This window comes from Periophthalmus magnuspinnatus, chromosome 23 (genome assembly GCF_009829125.3).
Source record: "Periophthalmus magnuspinnatus isolate fPerMag1 chromosome 23, fPerMag1.2.pri, whole genome shotgun sequence".
Classification (NCBI taxonomy): Eukaryota; Metazoa; Chordata; class Actinopteri; order Gobiiformes; family Gobiidae; genus Periophthalmus; species Periophthalmus magnuspinnatus.
Window position 1 is genome coordinate 13,400,049 of NC_047148.1, and position 15,419 is coordinate 13,415,467.

Genomic DNA, 15,419 nt, shown 5'->3' on the forward strand with positions numbered 1-15,419 from the left:
TTCATTGCTATATTGCATTGTATTAATCAGTGTGACCTTACCTGGTGGAAATTATTTTTCTGAATCAGGACAAAATATATCTGAGTGTATAACTGATTTTTTCAAATCTTAAATTGAGGGAATAAGAAAATGTTACTAGTTCCTTTCAGTTCACTATGGATTTTAACCTGTGTCAAATTCTACTATAAATATGTAGTTTACAGATTATATATGGATAATACTACAGCACCACTCTTATTGACCAGTACACATCATCAACTTTGGTTCTGGCTTCACTGTCCTCACCTTTTTTCTCAGTTTGTGAACAGACCCATGCCTAATTTAACTTGAACTGAGCTACATCAAAATGAAAGATTTTCAGCAGTGCGTAATCTCAATCGTTGTTAATACCATAAGACCTGCCAATGTGGGTATGATTTCACCTCTTGAGAAGGGAAAGCAATAACATCTGAGAGTCTGACGTGCATTATCACCATTGTTGAGATCAAACAGTGGAAACTGGTCAAAACCTCAGACCAGATTCTGGAAATGAACAGCAAAATCAACAAATGCAGAAGAGCATCTGTCAGCAGCACAGCCCTGTAGACCGTGCTGTGGTGGGCTTTGAGGTCCCAGTGACCTGGCCCTGTACGTGCTCAGCCTCAGTGTGGTTTTTGGCCTTTACTGAAACGGAGAACATGATACAGAAATCATTTGTAATTATGTTCTTCCCTTTTCTTATTAATACATGAAGATGAATGGTTTCTACGAATTCCCCAAAAGAAAATAGTTGGTTTGGAGTTAACAGTGAGAGACTGGCATGTAAGCCATGCATTGTGGTTTGTCCCTGTAGCTTCTGGTGGCCCAGTATAAAACATGAATTTAAGGATTGTTATTTGTGAAATGTGAAAGCCTTGTGTCTTGTTGAAAAATATATTTATTCTTTTACACAGTCTTCACAAGGCTTGATAACACTACACAATTTATCCACAATACTTGTTCATTTTAACATATATAACAATCCTTTGCAGGATTTAAAAAAAAATGTGTTGCAGGCTCACAAGCTGAGCTTTTCCAATGCGCTCTGTAGAGTCTTAAGGTCTTCTCTCATTTGGCTCAGGGCAGTCTTGATCTTATTAGGCTGGTCCAAGATTTCCACTCTGCATGTAAATGGATCATAACACACAGCAAATGGACGCTTGATGTTGGCAGCATACCGCCTGGGATAAAAGAACATATAAACACAACCAATAAAAAACTGCATCAACTAAGTTTATGATAAATATTATGTGAAGCTTAATTTGTATTTGCCCCATAGATTATTATGTACCTTACATGTTAATAGTTTGAGTTAATTGTGCACAAAATGAAAGACTTACCTCATTTTAATTTTGGCATCTTCAAAGCTCTCAGACACATAGTAAACTGGTTGGTATGTCTGGTCCTGGTATGGCTGTACAGCAGTTTCCTCTGGATTAAATGTCTTATATTCTGGCTCATTGGATAAAGCATACTGCATAAAAATTATCATGTTATTGGAAATGACCATACACACAATCTCGAACAATCTAATTTCAAAAGACACTTACAACTAATTCTCCATAAGATGAAAGTAGTCCTGCTCCATACGCTTTTACAGTTCCATTTTGTTTACACAGTCCAAACTCCACAGTAAACCAGTACAACTATAGAGGTAAAAGACATAATTGGGTTTTGCCAAAGATCGCTAACAATAACTGCCACTAGATGGCGCAAGAGATGCGTACAGTGCGATCTGAAGGACAACTAATTTATAAGGATTTACGGTGAGCTGCAATTAAGTCGTTTCTCTCCAAATAAAGTAATTATATTAAACTCACTGTGGATAGCTTCTCAATTTCTTCATCTGAAGCTCCAAGTGAGGCCAATCCAATCTCCTGGGGGAACACATGATGATAAAACATGATATTCCTTGACATTATATATATATATATATATATATATATATATATATATATATATATATATATATATATATATATATATATATATATATATATATATATATTTATATATATATATATATTTATATATTTATATATTTATATATATATATATATATATAAATTGTTTAATATTTTATTTGAATTACTTTTTTAAATTTCTTGTCCTATGTACAGGCCTACCTGTGAGAACTGTGCAAACTCTTTATCAGCCAGCATGGGAATATGGCCGAGCAGTTCATGACAGCAATCTCTGTAAAGTAAAGCACAGCTGTAAATTGTAAAATCATAATTTAAAAACAGCAGGATAACATATAAGCCTTATGGGACTCACGGCTCAGGAGAGTGCATGGGTGCAGAAGAGTGGCGAATGTACTGAGTGCACTGAAACACCCTGAAAGCCAAACTGGCGAGAAAGTCTCTGGCTGACAAAAGGCCCGCGACAGGACGCAGCTGGAAACCCGTCCTTTCTAACAAGACACATGTCAAAATCCTTCAGTACAGTTCACAGAGGGACTGGTAATTAATGTCCTCTCTTTATTAGTTTTTATTAGTAAATTTGAACCTGCCTTTCAGAAAGGCAGATATGTCTCTGAGCTGAGGGATGCGCTCCTCGCTGTAGCCGCACTCTGCCTCCAGCTGCTGCAGGCCGTCTAGAAACTGGCGACAGGCCAGACCTGGATAAACACTGCGAAGCTTCAGGTAAACCTCTCTCCTTAAGGTACAAGGATAACAGACATTACAACATTTTAAATGTACTGCTCCTTAATATATTAGAGACAAAGTCCTTACCATGTGGCTACTTCCTCTGCTGTGTACTCCACTGTAGGTAATGGGTCCTCCCTGATGACAACAGTGCATAAACCATTGCATGACAGCAGACAGGTATTGTATTTCTAAAATATTTCTAAAATAGACTTACTGTTTATACCCAAAGGCCAGTTCAGAAATATATGCACGTCTTTTCCTGTATTCTGGATCACTGTATCCCTGAAAAACATGGAATCCAAATTAGGCCTAGTCCATGATTTGTTAGTGTATCTACAGGATATATATGCCTTCATATAAAAAGCAAAATTAAAAACTTACAGGGTGCTCGCAGTCCATTTCAGGATCAAATTTGGTAATTAAAATGTTACATCTGTCCAGATCTTTAATTTGTTTGGGAAACCAGGGAACTATAGTAATGATAAAAAAGTATATATATACATATCCTTGTCATAATGAGCTTGAGTTGAAAAAAATCCATGTTGTAAAGCAGTAGGCTACCAACCCTTTTCTTCTGGGATTGTGCGCACATCATCTGCCACTTTCTTTAGTGAGTTTATAAACACTTCCAGGTCCGAGCTATGAACCTCACATTTCAGAAAAAATTCTAGATCTGAGCTGCTGTTCTTCACTTTCCTCCCAGGTCGACTTTCGATATGAAGAAGTTTAGCCTCAAATGTCTGCAAATTCCACAATAGAAATGATACTCTTTAAGTCCAACATTTCACTTCTCCTAACAACATATAACTAACTTTAACACAAAATGGCATCTGTTGTGTTCTGAGATTTATTTAGCCAAATATGATTTAGTCAGCCATACATATTAGTAACTTACTTCAAATATCTTTCCAGTTTTGAAGAAGCCTGCGTTTTTCTGATTGCTCAGGGTGAAGAGGATGTTGAGAGGGACCCTGCCATGTTTCTCTTCAAACACAAAGTTGTCGCCGAGCCTGGAGGGTCCCGGAGAGGAGGAGGTGCTGCTGCTCCGGTCTCTGCGAGCATCTTCGATTAGACTCTGCTTCCTTCCACTGAAGGGCACAGCCGGGAGCCCCTCTGTCTTCATGTGTGAACTCAGACTTGCACCTCGACTGACACTCACAGAGCGGCACGGTGAGCGGTTAAATACCCCCTTATCCAAGGACGCTATGGAAATGACCTGCGCAATTGTAGTGTTTGATTTTTCTGGACTTCTGCGTCACAGAAAGGCTACAGCTTTTGGTTATAAAATAGGGCTGTTATTGAGAAATAGATAGAGGTTTAAAATAGCCCACTGGAATTTACATAAACATGGGCCTTCTACTCAGCACATGGTAAATTTGATATTACATGTTCAGTCCAGTTTCTGAAAAAAGAAGCATTATAAAGAACTATAATTTAGGGCTGATTGTTTTAGTATAGTATTATTTAATCAATTAGCCAGCTATTATTTTTTTCAGTCTAATAGTCAAACAATTATTATGACACTGAAGAAAAAACAAACAAGACAGGCAGTTTACAACAAAACAGTACATGCTTAATCTTTATTGAGTCAAGCACTTGAACTATGAAATAAATGCTCGTGTGACATCAGAAATTGTACACATGTATAGAGCAAAATTGTAATTTCACAAGTCTTCATATATATATATTTATATAAAAAACATCAGTAACTCATAGACTGTATAATATTGTTACAAACATACATCAGGCAATTGTTATCTACTATACTGCTATGATCTAAGGAGAGTGTTACACAAGTAGTAGTAGTAGTAGTAGTAGTAGTAGTAGTAGTAGTAGTAGTAGTAGTAGTAGTAGTAGTAGTAGCAGTAGCAGTAGCAGTAGCAGTAGCAGTAAAAGTAATATAGTGATGGTTATATAATAGAAGAACGATATTTGGTTGTATCAAGAGGCAGCAGCAAAGTAAATGTTCAGTAATATTTATCCACTAATTACTCCAGTTTTCTCATGGCTTCACACAGCTTGCTCAGCTCCCCTGAAATACAAGAGGAAATAATGTAAATATTTAAAGGTACACTAAGTAACTAAGATCTGCCACTGGCTGGTCGTGCTATTGGTCCACCTGGAATCTTGTACTGTATGGGGTTAAAAGTATCTGTCTTGCAGACAAGCAGTTAACACCACCAGGCAAGTTATGAGTCACATCTGTGGAGAGGCAACCCTGCTCACAGTTTTTATTATTTTTTTTAGCAGTAAAAACAGCTGTTACTGAATAAATGCAAGATAAATACATTTAATGCTATACTGTGAAACGTTTCAGGAAATGCAATAACATCTTAAAAGCAATAACATCTCAGTGGAGATAATCAGGTTATTATCAGAAATGTTACATGGTGCAGCTAAATAATATATAGCATTTACCATTGATGCTCTCTGCCAGGTTCCTGAGCTGCAGCGTGTTATCCAGTACTTCCACACTCTGGGTGTATGGATTGTAGCGAACAGTGAATGGCCTGGGAATTGTACTTGCAAATCTCCTACAGAAAGACCAATTCTGTTTTAACTTTATAAAACAAGACCTGAAATGTCCTGTTTAAGAATACTGTGATATTACCTGACTTTTTCCTTGGCATCATCAAAGCTTTCAGCAATGAAGTACACTGGTTGATACTCTGTTATGGGGTATTTCTGGAGACATGTCTTTTCTGGTTCAAATGGCATCAGTTGTGGCTTGTCCGTCAGGCAGTACTATATCAAAATACATTACACAAGGGTTGTTTTTGTGTCACTGACAAAACAGGAAGTATGGGATGATTCAGAGACTTGGTAGTGTTTTTGTGACCAGATAGAGTGCACATCCTCTTGACACAGACTGATGTAAGTGACCCTAAGGCTTTCCTCCACCCCGTTGAGTTCCCTATTATGGCCGGTCCCCCAGTGACACAATAAACCTGAGTGGACCACTAACCCACTGTCCCAATCTATGTTGAAAAACAGGATGACCTCTCTTACATTTTTTTTTTTATTACTATTTATGTAATATATATACTTTAATTGATTTTCTTTACCTGCAGCTCTCCAAATGATGAAAGCAAACCAGCCCCAAAGGCTTTTATCTCAGAGCCTTGCTTGCACAGCCCAAACTCCACAGTGAACCAGTACACCTAAAACATGCACAAGATAAGTTGAAAATTATTTTGCCATTTATTAATTGTGAGTTTGGTATTACCACTTTTTAATATAGTATTTAATAAAAATGGAACACAATGCATGTATACCAAAAAATGTAAAATGGTACTTACAGTTGCAAGTTTCTCAATGAACTCATCAGGGGCGCCAAGGGATGCTAGTCCAATCTCCTGTAATAGAAGGGTAATTGAAGAAAATATATTTTGGTTGATTTTGTTTTTTGTAATTGACTTGTAAGAGACTGAATACCTGTGAGAACTGAGCAAACCCTGGGTCAGCAAACAGAGGAACATGTCCAAGAAGCTCATGACAGATATCTCTATAACAAAATGTGATAGAAGTGAATTTGTAAGAAATATGAAAATAGCTTTTTGAATAATCGAATTAACCCAGTACTAACGGTTCAGGGGTGTATGTTGGTTTGGAGCTATGACGAATGTATTGTGTCGAATGGAAAACTCGGAAGGCAAGGCCTGCCAAAAAGTCCCGGGATGACAACAATCCTGCTACAGGGCGAAGCTGGAACCCTGTGCATGCTGCAGATGATGGATACATTATTGGGAATATTGTTCACTAAAGCTTTAATTTTAAGAACTGAGATAAACAGTCACAAATTAAGCGTTGTAAACATGTGTTTTGTATGGAAGCCCGTTTCCGCCATGAAAAAAAAAATAAAAGCCCCACAGAAAGTCGAAATTACGAGTTTTAAACTCGAAATTACGAGTTTTAAACTCGAAATTACGAGTTTTAAACTCGTAATTACGAGTTTAAAACTCGTAATTATGAGTTTAAAACTCGTAATTATGAGTTTAAAACTCGTAATTACGAGTTTAAAACTCGTAATTTCGACTTTTAAAACTACTAATTATGAGTTTAAAACTCGTAATTATGAGTTTTAAAACTACTAATTATGAGTTTAAAACTCGTAATTAGAACTTTTAAAGTCTTAATTGAGCTTGTAGCACACTGCAACTGAGTGTACAGAGCAGAGGAGACAGGAGGAGGACTGTTATGTTTATCACCTACATACTTTTAAAAAATGAATAAATTAAGCTCCAGTAAAGTTTCTGGCGTCTTGAACAAATCAGTGGGCCCTGAGTGCTGTTCTGACCACTCATGAGCTGTGCTCTGTGTCTGTGAGCGCTCGTTTTCCTGGTCTGAGCAGAGTGCCAGCTGGTCACAACCCCGCTGGTTTATTGAGGAAATTATTAAAATACCAAATTCATTTAATCAAAATTGATAAGGTTCACTTTTTGTAAATGTTACATTCCCAAAATTACGAGTTATAAACTCATAATTCATACTTTTAAAAGTCCTAATTACGAGTTTTAAACTCATAATTAGTAGTTTTAAAAGTCCTAATTACGAGTTTTAAACTCGTAATTACGAGTTTTAAACTCATAATTACGAGTTTTAAACTCATAATTACGAGTTTTAAACTCATAATTACGAGTTTAAAACTCGTAATTTCGAGTTTAAAACTCGTAATTTCGACTTTCTGTGGGGCTTTTATTTTTTTTTTCATGGCGGAAACGGGCTTCCATAGTTTTGCATGTTTTTAAAAAAAGGCTAACTTACATTGCAGGAAGCGGGACACATCCTCCAGCTGAGGGATGTTGTCCTGCCTGTAGCCACAATATTTTTCCAGAAGTGGAAAGACCCGGTTGTGCTCCCGACAGGCATGGGTCGGGTACAGAGACTTGAGCTCCTTAAACACAGTGCCCCATGTGGCCTTCTCCTCCTCTGTGTACTCCACTCGGGGTATGGGCTGTCCACTAGAAGAAGTTATGTTTAGCTCTTGTGGTTGATTTTTTTTATATTTCTCCATCTACATCAAAGGATACTTTGACACTCTTTGTGCTACTGACACGGAAATGTGAATACCATTTGTACCTGTCCTGTTGGCATATATATTATTTGACTTCATGTTTGGTGTTAAATCTGTCCGCCATGTACATTAATGTTAATTATAGGTGTGACCCCAATGTGCTACAGGAAATCTAGCCAAATGGTCAGATGAACAAAAGCTTTGAGAGGGGTTGTGCCACGTAGAGTATATAAGCTCTGTAAAACCACAGCTTTCGGTCAAAGCTGGCAAACACTCTGTTGGTTGGCTCTAAGACCATTTCCAAATGTTATTAAACTCCACAAAGACAGTCTTCTTGTTTGTTTGGTGTTTTTACAGATTAATTCCACAACACTCTTTAACAGACTTTATGTGAATTGGTTCAAGAAGTCCAATTTTAGCATTAGCTTATAGGAAGAGATGGAAAATGTATTGAGCAAATACAATTACTGTCTATAGTTGTAGGCAATATCTGCAAACTCCTTTCTGCGAGCTCTGTACACTGGATCTGTGAAGCCCTAGGAAAACGCAAACACAAAGAAAAGCCATGTTAGGAAAGCATATTTTTGAGTGGAAATCATTTGCTAGTGCTGGGCCCTGTGGCCTTTGACAGCATTATGGCCTCTGTCTCCAATAGAAGTCTGTAAAATGCATATTCAAATTAAGCCTTTGTAGGGTGTTTTTCAGTTTGCACTGAATACATTTTGCTTTAATGATGGTGGTAAAAGAGAGCAATTATCTATAATTATAGGGGCTCAATTAAAGCAATGACAATTTGTGATTCTAGGTAGTTTCCATTAGAATAGATGGCGGAGTGTGTCCTCTTTGCAGCCTGGTCTTTCATAAGATGTGCGGGTGTGAGTGGGTCCGTTAACAAACATACGCAGGATGTGGCGATAAAAGAGTATTATCAACAATGAGTCAGTTCTTACTGGGTGATCCGCATCAAGCTCCGAGCCATAGCTCAGGATCTGGTTAGCAAAGCGGTCAAGGTCCTGGATGTCATTGGGGAACCATGGCACTGTGGAAGAAAAAAAAACACTTAATCACAGTTGCAGCGTGGTTAAAAGGATCAATACATACTCTAATGATACTAAAGCCTGGATTGAGACTAGATACTCACTTGAAGTATTGATAGGAGAAAATTACATACCTTCTAGAAATGATCCTTTCAATATATAGTACCAGATAATAATATTTAAGAAATTACTATTATGTTGCTTAGAAAAGTGCTTTTATTTTCATTGTGATATCTAAATCCTTATTACCAAAACTGAGAAAATATAGTAATACCACGACACAGTATACCTCTTATTCTTATGGATATGTCAAATTGATGTAGACTAGAGCAATCTTTAGCAAGTTTAAGTTTACAGTATATAAGAAGCTAAATTTTAGGAAAGCTGTTTGTTATTTGTGACACTATAGTGGAGTCTGAGTTTTGACCTCAGACTCCACTATAGCAAAATATAGTATTTTGAAAGCAGAAAGAACATTATCTTGCTTAAGTTCTGGAGAGTTAACCAACAGTGCTTATTGGTGATCTGTTTCTTCAGACAAGCTTATTATGCTCAAAACTGAGAGGCCACATCATTAATCTACATTTATGGCGTGTGGTCCAGCCTCAGGCCCAAACAAATGTGTGCCAGGCTCCTCTGTAAACAGACAGTCCCCCAAAACAGGACATAAATATCCCCTCATCCACTTGACCTTGACCCCCCGATCACACTCAAGTCCTTGGTGGCCCTATCATTCTCTGTTCACTGTGACCTTGGCTTACTCTCTGGCCCGGCGTCAGTCTGCGGCCGAAATACAAAGCTGCTTTGTTCATTATAGCCCCAAAGGCCTCTGAAGCAAACTCAGTGTAATTCTGGAAACAACTCAACAAACCCTAGATCTCATTGATGTGCTGGGGTAAAACTCAAATTGTGATGTAATCCCTGTGACGATGTGCTATTTTGGTGAAATTGTCATATCATGATTCAGTACAGACACTTTTCTACTACTCCTTTTGGTCAGCCTCTATAATGCTTTTAAGTGAGTGACAGGTGTATTTAACCAATCACAGTGAAGTGTGTGAGGGGGGTTTTGTGTGTGTGTGTGTGTTTTTTTTTACATATTCCCCACCCCTATGTAACTAATTGTCATCTTGTTGATGACACTGACTTACTCATGAAGCATCAGAGGTAGCTGTGGGCTCCACCACTTGTCTTGTTGTGTGATATGTGTTCAACTTGACAGACTTGCATTTATTTTCATTATAGCCCAATGCCTTTTTTTTCCTTTTTAGCTACAGAAACTTGCCTGCCACCTAATATGTCATGCAAACACTCTTCACTGATCACATATCAGCACACTAGCTTTCATCTTGCAAGTGGGTTAATTATGTGATTCTTTTTATTTAATAAAGCGTGTGGTAGTTCTCACAGTCCACCTGGCCTTTACGCCTTTTCTATAATGTGCACTCTTACCTGTGTCTTTCTTCTTGTTTCGCGATAGCTCATGTACTTGACCGCTGATTTGTGTGCGCAAGCTGTCTATGGCCTCGTCCAGAGCCTGAGAGCACGAGGGGTCCACACTGATGAAGAACTCATACTGCTCTTTGTTCATCCTGGAGGGGCGGGACTCAATGTGCATCAGGTTGATCCCCTTCTCCTACAACAAAACATTTTTAGATTCAAATGTATCTGTGCAAAAATAAAGACTGACTCAACAAAAGAGTGTTTTGTAATGCCTTTGTTACACCACTGGGGGGCATTACATAGTTACTCACATTATGACCTAGGTCAAGAACTGGCTGAACTTTCTAGTGCCAGCTCAGCCAAACAAAAGTAGTGTGTATGTGGTGGGTATACGTATTATGATTGTTAACTCCAGCATCCACCCCTTTGTTATTTCACATGTGGTAGTTGGGGTCTCTGTCAGAACAATGACGTACACGTGACTCGTGCTGGCAAAAACATTGTTTTATACAATAACTATACCAGAATATGCTTTGTAATGGTGGGGGTGTAAGAGGGAGTATGCTGTTCTCTCTTCACTATAGGCTAAATGAACCAGAGGGCGTGAGTGGGGCCTCCTCTTTTCTGCCATCTGGATCAGATTGTGTTTATCACAGCTTTTAAAAGACCATGTGCTTCGGCATCCCTGGGGAGTGCTCACAAAACAACCAAAAATCCATCCAGGTATGCATTAAATAAAAAATCATTGTTATTTAGTTAAATTATCTTTACTGATGGGCAATCATTTATTTAGATAACAGCTTAATAACATTAATGTTTGCATTTCTTCATACAGGAGAGTAAAATATCTGGCATGCCATTATTTATTAAAAGGACCAAAAAAAATTTGTGCATACCAAGTGCTATAGTCAGGGTAAATCCTAAAGACCTCAGTACCTCCGTGAGCCGTGACTGGAGGCGTCACTCGGGCTTTGAGTTTTCACATGATGCCATTAAAAAAGTCACATGGGCCTTATTATGGAAATCTTTACTTACAATGTTTTAACCTAATTTGTACTTTGTAATTTGTACTGTCATATAAACTGGGTACTAGTATGCAGTACCCCCTGGTCTGTTGTCTACTTTCTGATGCATATTAGACAAACTGCTTATCCTATGTCCCAAGAAATGTTTTGGCCTTGTGCCTTTGTCCTGGGCCATGTAATTCTTATCTGTATGTTCTACTGTTAATATGCTGACACAGCTTAGTGCAAGACGATGCTCTGTCAGGGACAGGTAGCTCAACAACTTCTCAGTTCATTTTGTTCTTTAGTTGTTTTGCTTGTAGAAATTCCACAGCAGCCAAGAAACAACTGAATTGCTTAGGTCTGTAATATGTAACACAATACATTTGATGATACGTGATGATGAAAATAAAATTAAAGCAGCCAATGCTAAATACAATAATTGCTCTTTTTATAGTGTTTGTGTTTTGATACAGAAAAAGTATGAAAAGTATGTTCTTGTTATTTATTTATTTATTTTTTGTTTGTTTTGTTTTTTGAGGAGGTCATTTGGCTTGTTTTATAGACGGAAAAGAGGACATGGGTAGGGGGTGGAGAAGGGGAGGATCAGCAAAGAGGACGTTCATAGGTTTAAAGTTGATATTTACTATGCAGCGCTTGGGGAGCAGATTTTGGCACATACTTGATATTGATTGTAGACAATCCACCCACATAAGCAGTCCTAAAATGCAAGCCTTAACAATTTTCAGTCTTTACCAAAAACATCCTGCAGCTATTCTGATTTTGATGTTTTTCAAATGTGCTTACAATTACTTTAACACATTTCTGGAATGTAAGTTTGTTGCTTACTTTAAACTATTGAGTCTCTACATTAGGCCCACAGTGTGTAATTATTTGAAGTTCTTTGTTCTAGATTTTTTTTTATTATTATTATATACCAAATATGTTTAAACAACTAAACAGAGGTTTTGGTGATACTGTTATCTGACCTCTGTCTCAGGTTAGTGGAGCAGATCAAACTGTTATTTTATGTTTGCATTCAAGATAAGCAAAGTTTGTTGAGGGTCAGCAAAGGCTATGAACCCCGTTGGACAAAAACAAAGTGATTATCCACTCCTACCTCCTAATAAAAAGTGGAAAGTTTTGTTACCTCACAGGTATCTATGTGTGTTCTAGGTAAATATTTTGTCTATGTTATTCTTGATTATGACGCATTGTAAATGACAGTGCTGCACTGAAAAACAACATCATGAGATCAATGAGATATTAATAGATACCTCGAACAGTCTGAGAGCCCTGGCTAAAGCTCCAACCTCCTCTTTCAGGGAGAAGATGCAGGAGACAACTTCAGACTTACTGGTCTCTTCCTCCAAGTACATAGACCCTCTTCTTTTCTGTACCACAGAACACATGTCAAGTCAGTTCAAATTAGAAACATGATGAGCTTCATAAGAAGCAACATTTAAACTAAAATTCACATGCTACACTTTTTTTAATGGATGGTTATATGGATATTAACAAAACAGTGCCTTGACAATTTCTGTGCATTCAAAGAAATGTTAACATGAAATAATAACACGGACGCGGAATCAGGATGAAATTGTGGCATTAAAGAAAAGGGAAACTGCAAATCCACTTTTACTCTAGTGTGAAGCACCTGAAACTATGCATGAAATCAGGTTCAAATCCATCATCGGATCTAAAGGAATGCCAGTCCCAAACCTTTAACCTTTGAACCCCTTTAAATTACCCTATATAGTCGCATACATCATACATATTTATTCACTAATACTAACATGTTTCATCTAGTCAGTGGCCAGTATTTTACTTCTGTCTCTGTCTGGAATATTCTAATCCTATTCCACAATTCACAAAGGTCCTATAGTTACACATGCATTAAAAAAGATGAACAAGAGCAGCCAGACCTTGGTAATAATATTAGTAGTCATAAAAACAAACAAACAGACGAAAAAAAACTTTACCCTAGTCCCTGATTCCTCCACTGGCTCGTGGTCCCCATTGATCTTTTTGTACGCAGCGTCCATCCTGTGCGCTTCAGGTTAACGGTGAATCTGATGATAAGAATGACTTCAGTGAAGTTTGGGCAGCTTCTGCGCCTCCTGTTTAAATAGGCAAACACCTCTCAGTGTGACTGGACCACGTGACACCACACCCCTTATGCATCGGTATGTCACGCGACGCTTGTTGTGAAACTGGATTACATGGTACATCTGGTTCTGGTCCATCATAAGGTTTGGGTTGTCCTGACAGTGCTGAAGTAACGGTTTACGGTGTAATTGACTGTCACTCTACACCTCTGGGGGGTGGAGGTCACCAGAGGTGATGGACATAACGTTGCCCTGCAACGTAATGACCATCTCAAAATGTTAATTACACTTGCACAGTGTTTTACATCAATCATCTAATTTGGAAACCTAATGACTTCCGAGGTGAGTTTTGCATCAGATGAGGGGGGTACTTCTCGGAGTAGCCTCAAGGCCATAGCGTTCAGACGCATACTTAAACCTCTACTACATTTTACAGTGTAACATTATCCTGTCTCACTTTGGTGTTGGTTAGGGGTTTCTTCCGGAGACTACAAGTGACAAAAGCGCAAAGCTGACAATGTTAAAATTGTTTGAAAATTTGTGTTTTCACTGCTCCAGATAGTATGCATTTTCTTCTCATTTTGTGGTCTTTCCTTTGCCAATATCAGATTTTATGCATTATGCTGTGTTATCCCTGAAATCTGGCCACTCTTTCTGAAGGTGTACAAAAATATTTTTTTTTACTTTTTCTTGAGGAATTTCTTTGACCACTACCTTGTACTTCTATTCTACTAATATTTACTTGAGAGCATTTTTTTCTACTCTACCCACCCCTGTTCACAGAATAGGCAAGGGGTGAGGGTGCCTTGTATAGCCTTACCTCTGGGTTCCACTTGAGAACTCCAGTTTAAGGTTTTAATGTGCAATAAGCTTAATAAAATAAAATGTGACCCTTTTTTGACTTTAACATTTTTAGTTATTAGTAGGCTACATATGATGCCGCAGACTAAATATTATTACTTTTGTGGCACTGTGATGAGCAGTTGTGTAGGCTTTGACACATTTAGTCTGTAACTGTGCTAAAGCGAGTTTACTATAGATAACATGGAAATACCCTAGTACCGTCGTATCCGTGTGACATCATATGACTTCTTCAGACATAGATATACTAAAATGCATAACTTTCTGCTCATTAACCCTCAACCTGCTAAAAGGCTCTTTTGAACCCCTTCAAGGTCACTGACTGGACATAAAACTAATTAAATAAATACATTTTAAAAAAACACAAAAAAACATTAGTGTCCCTTTTGATTTTATGCGATATGTGACAAGTAGAACACATGATATTTGCTGATATTTCTTCATGGAGGGCATCAGGTAGGGCTGGGAAATATGGCACAAAAACCTGTTCTCCTTTGTATTGATTAATTACTTCTTTTTTTTTATTTGATGTTTTTCTTTAATTTGACTCAAATTTGATAAATTGCATATTGACAACATATCTAATTGGAATTGGACTAACTGACTGCTGACAAAAAATTTGACTATTTTTATTGCTTATTTCTTATGACCTGATTAAAAATAATAAAACGAACTAATAATCTAATCTTTCAAACAATCTTTCTACTTTTGGGGGTAGTTTTACTGTCCTTTCACATTTGCTTTTACTTAAACCTCACACATTCTAGTAGTTGCCAAAATATATTCTTCTGATTATCCTTATTGGGATATTTATTTTTGTCAATATCGCCCACCTTTGTTTGCAGGGATCGCAGACTCATTTTATAACTGCATCTATATTGTCTAAGGAGGACAACACTGGTTGGGTAAGATTGAAGGTGAAACAAACATCAATCATATCTTGTCTTCACAAAATAACTATCTAAACTATATTGGGTCAAATTGAATTTTAAGTTCTGTTACGGCGACTGAAGAACTTCGCCATTATGCGACACAGTGCATATACACGCTTATAAAAAAAATACCACAAGGTGGCAGTAAAGACTTGTTTTTATTATGTCAGAAACAAACAAAAAAAAAGGAGGCAAATTTTCACTTGTCATGAGCGGAATTGTAGTTTGTCTCAAATACTACAACTTTCACTGATTGATTAAGATGTGGTATTTTTTCTCATTAAACAAATAAGAATACTTTTAACATTAATTTCATAAACATAAACATGACAGTTTTTACTCTGTCATGTA

At 37.4% G+C, this 15,419-nt stretch overlaps 2 protein-coding genes across 2 annotated transcripts; both read right to left on the reverse strand.

Annotated features, from left to right (window-relative positions):
• Positions 1-1,036: 1,036 nt before the first annotated feature.
• Positions 1,037-3,792, reverse strand: th2 (tyrosine hydroxylase 2). The gene is made up of 12 exons (XM_033989374.2): positions 3,565-3,792; positions 3,235-3,409; positions 3,051-3,139; positions 2,884-2,951; positions 2,754-2,804; positions 2,531-2,676; positions 2,296-2,431; positions 2,145-2,214; positions 1,839-1,895; positions 1,569-1,664; positions 1,359-1,492; positions 1,037-1,199 (listed from the first exon to the last, which is right to left on the reverse strand). Exons 1-12 carry the CDS (start codon positions 3,790-3,792, stop codon positions 1,037-1,039), a joined length of 1,413 nt encoding a protein of 470 aa, XP_033845265.1.
• A 431-nt stretch (positions 3,793-4,223) lies between these two features.
• On the reverse strand, positions 4,224-13,391 carry pah (phenylalanine hydroxylase). Its single transcript, XM_033989370.2, has 13 exons — positions 13,150-13,391; positions 12,445-12,561; positions 10,173-10,356; positions 8,634-8,722; positions 8,152-8,219; positions 7,434-7,630; positions 6,256-6,391; positions 6,105-6,174; positions 5,969-6,025; positions 5,735-5,830; positions 5,281-5,414; positions 5,088-5,203; positions 4,224-4,701 (listed from the first exon to the last, which is right to left on the reverse strand). The coding sequence occupies exons 1-13, from the start codon at positions 13,210-13,212 to the stop codon at positions 4,658-4,660; spliced, it is 1,371 nt and encodes a 456-aa protein (XP_033845261.1). The 5' UTR covers positions 13,213-13,391; the 3' UTR covers positions 4,224-4,657.
• Positions 13,392-15,419: the final 2,028 nt, after the last annotated feature.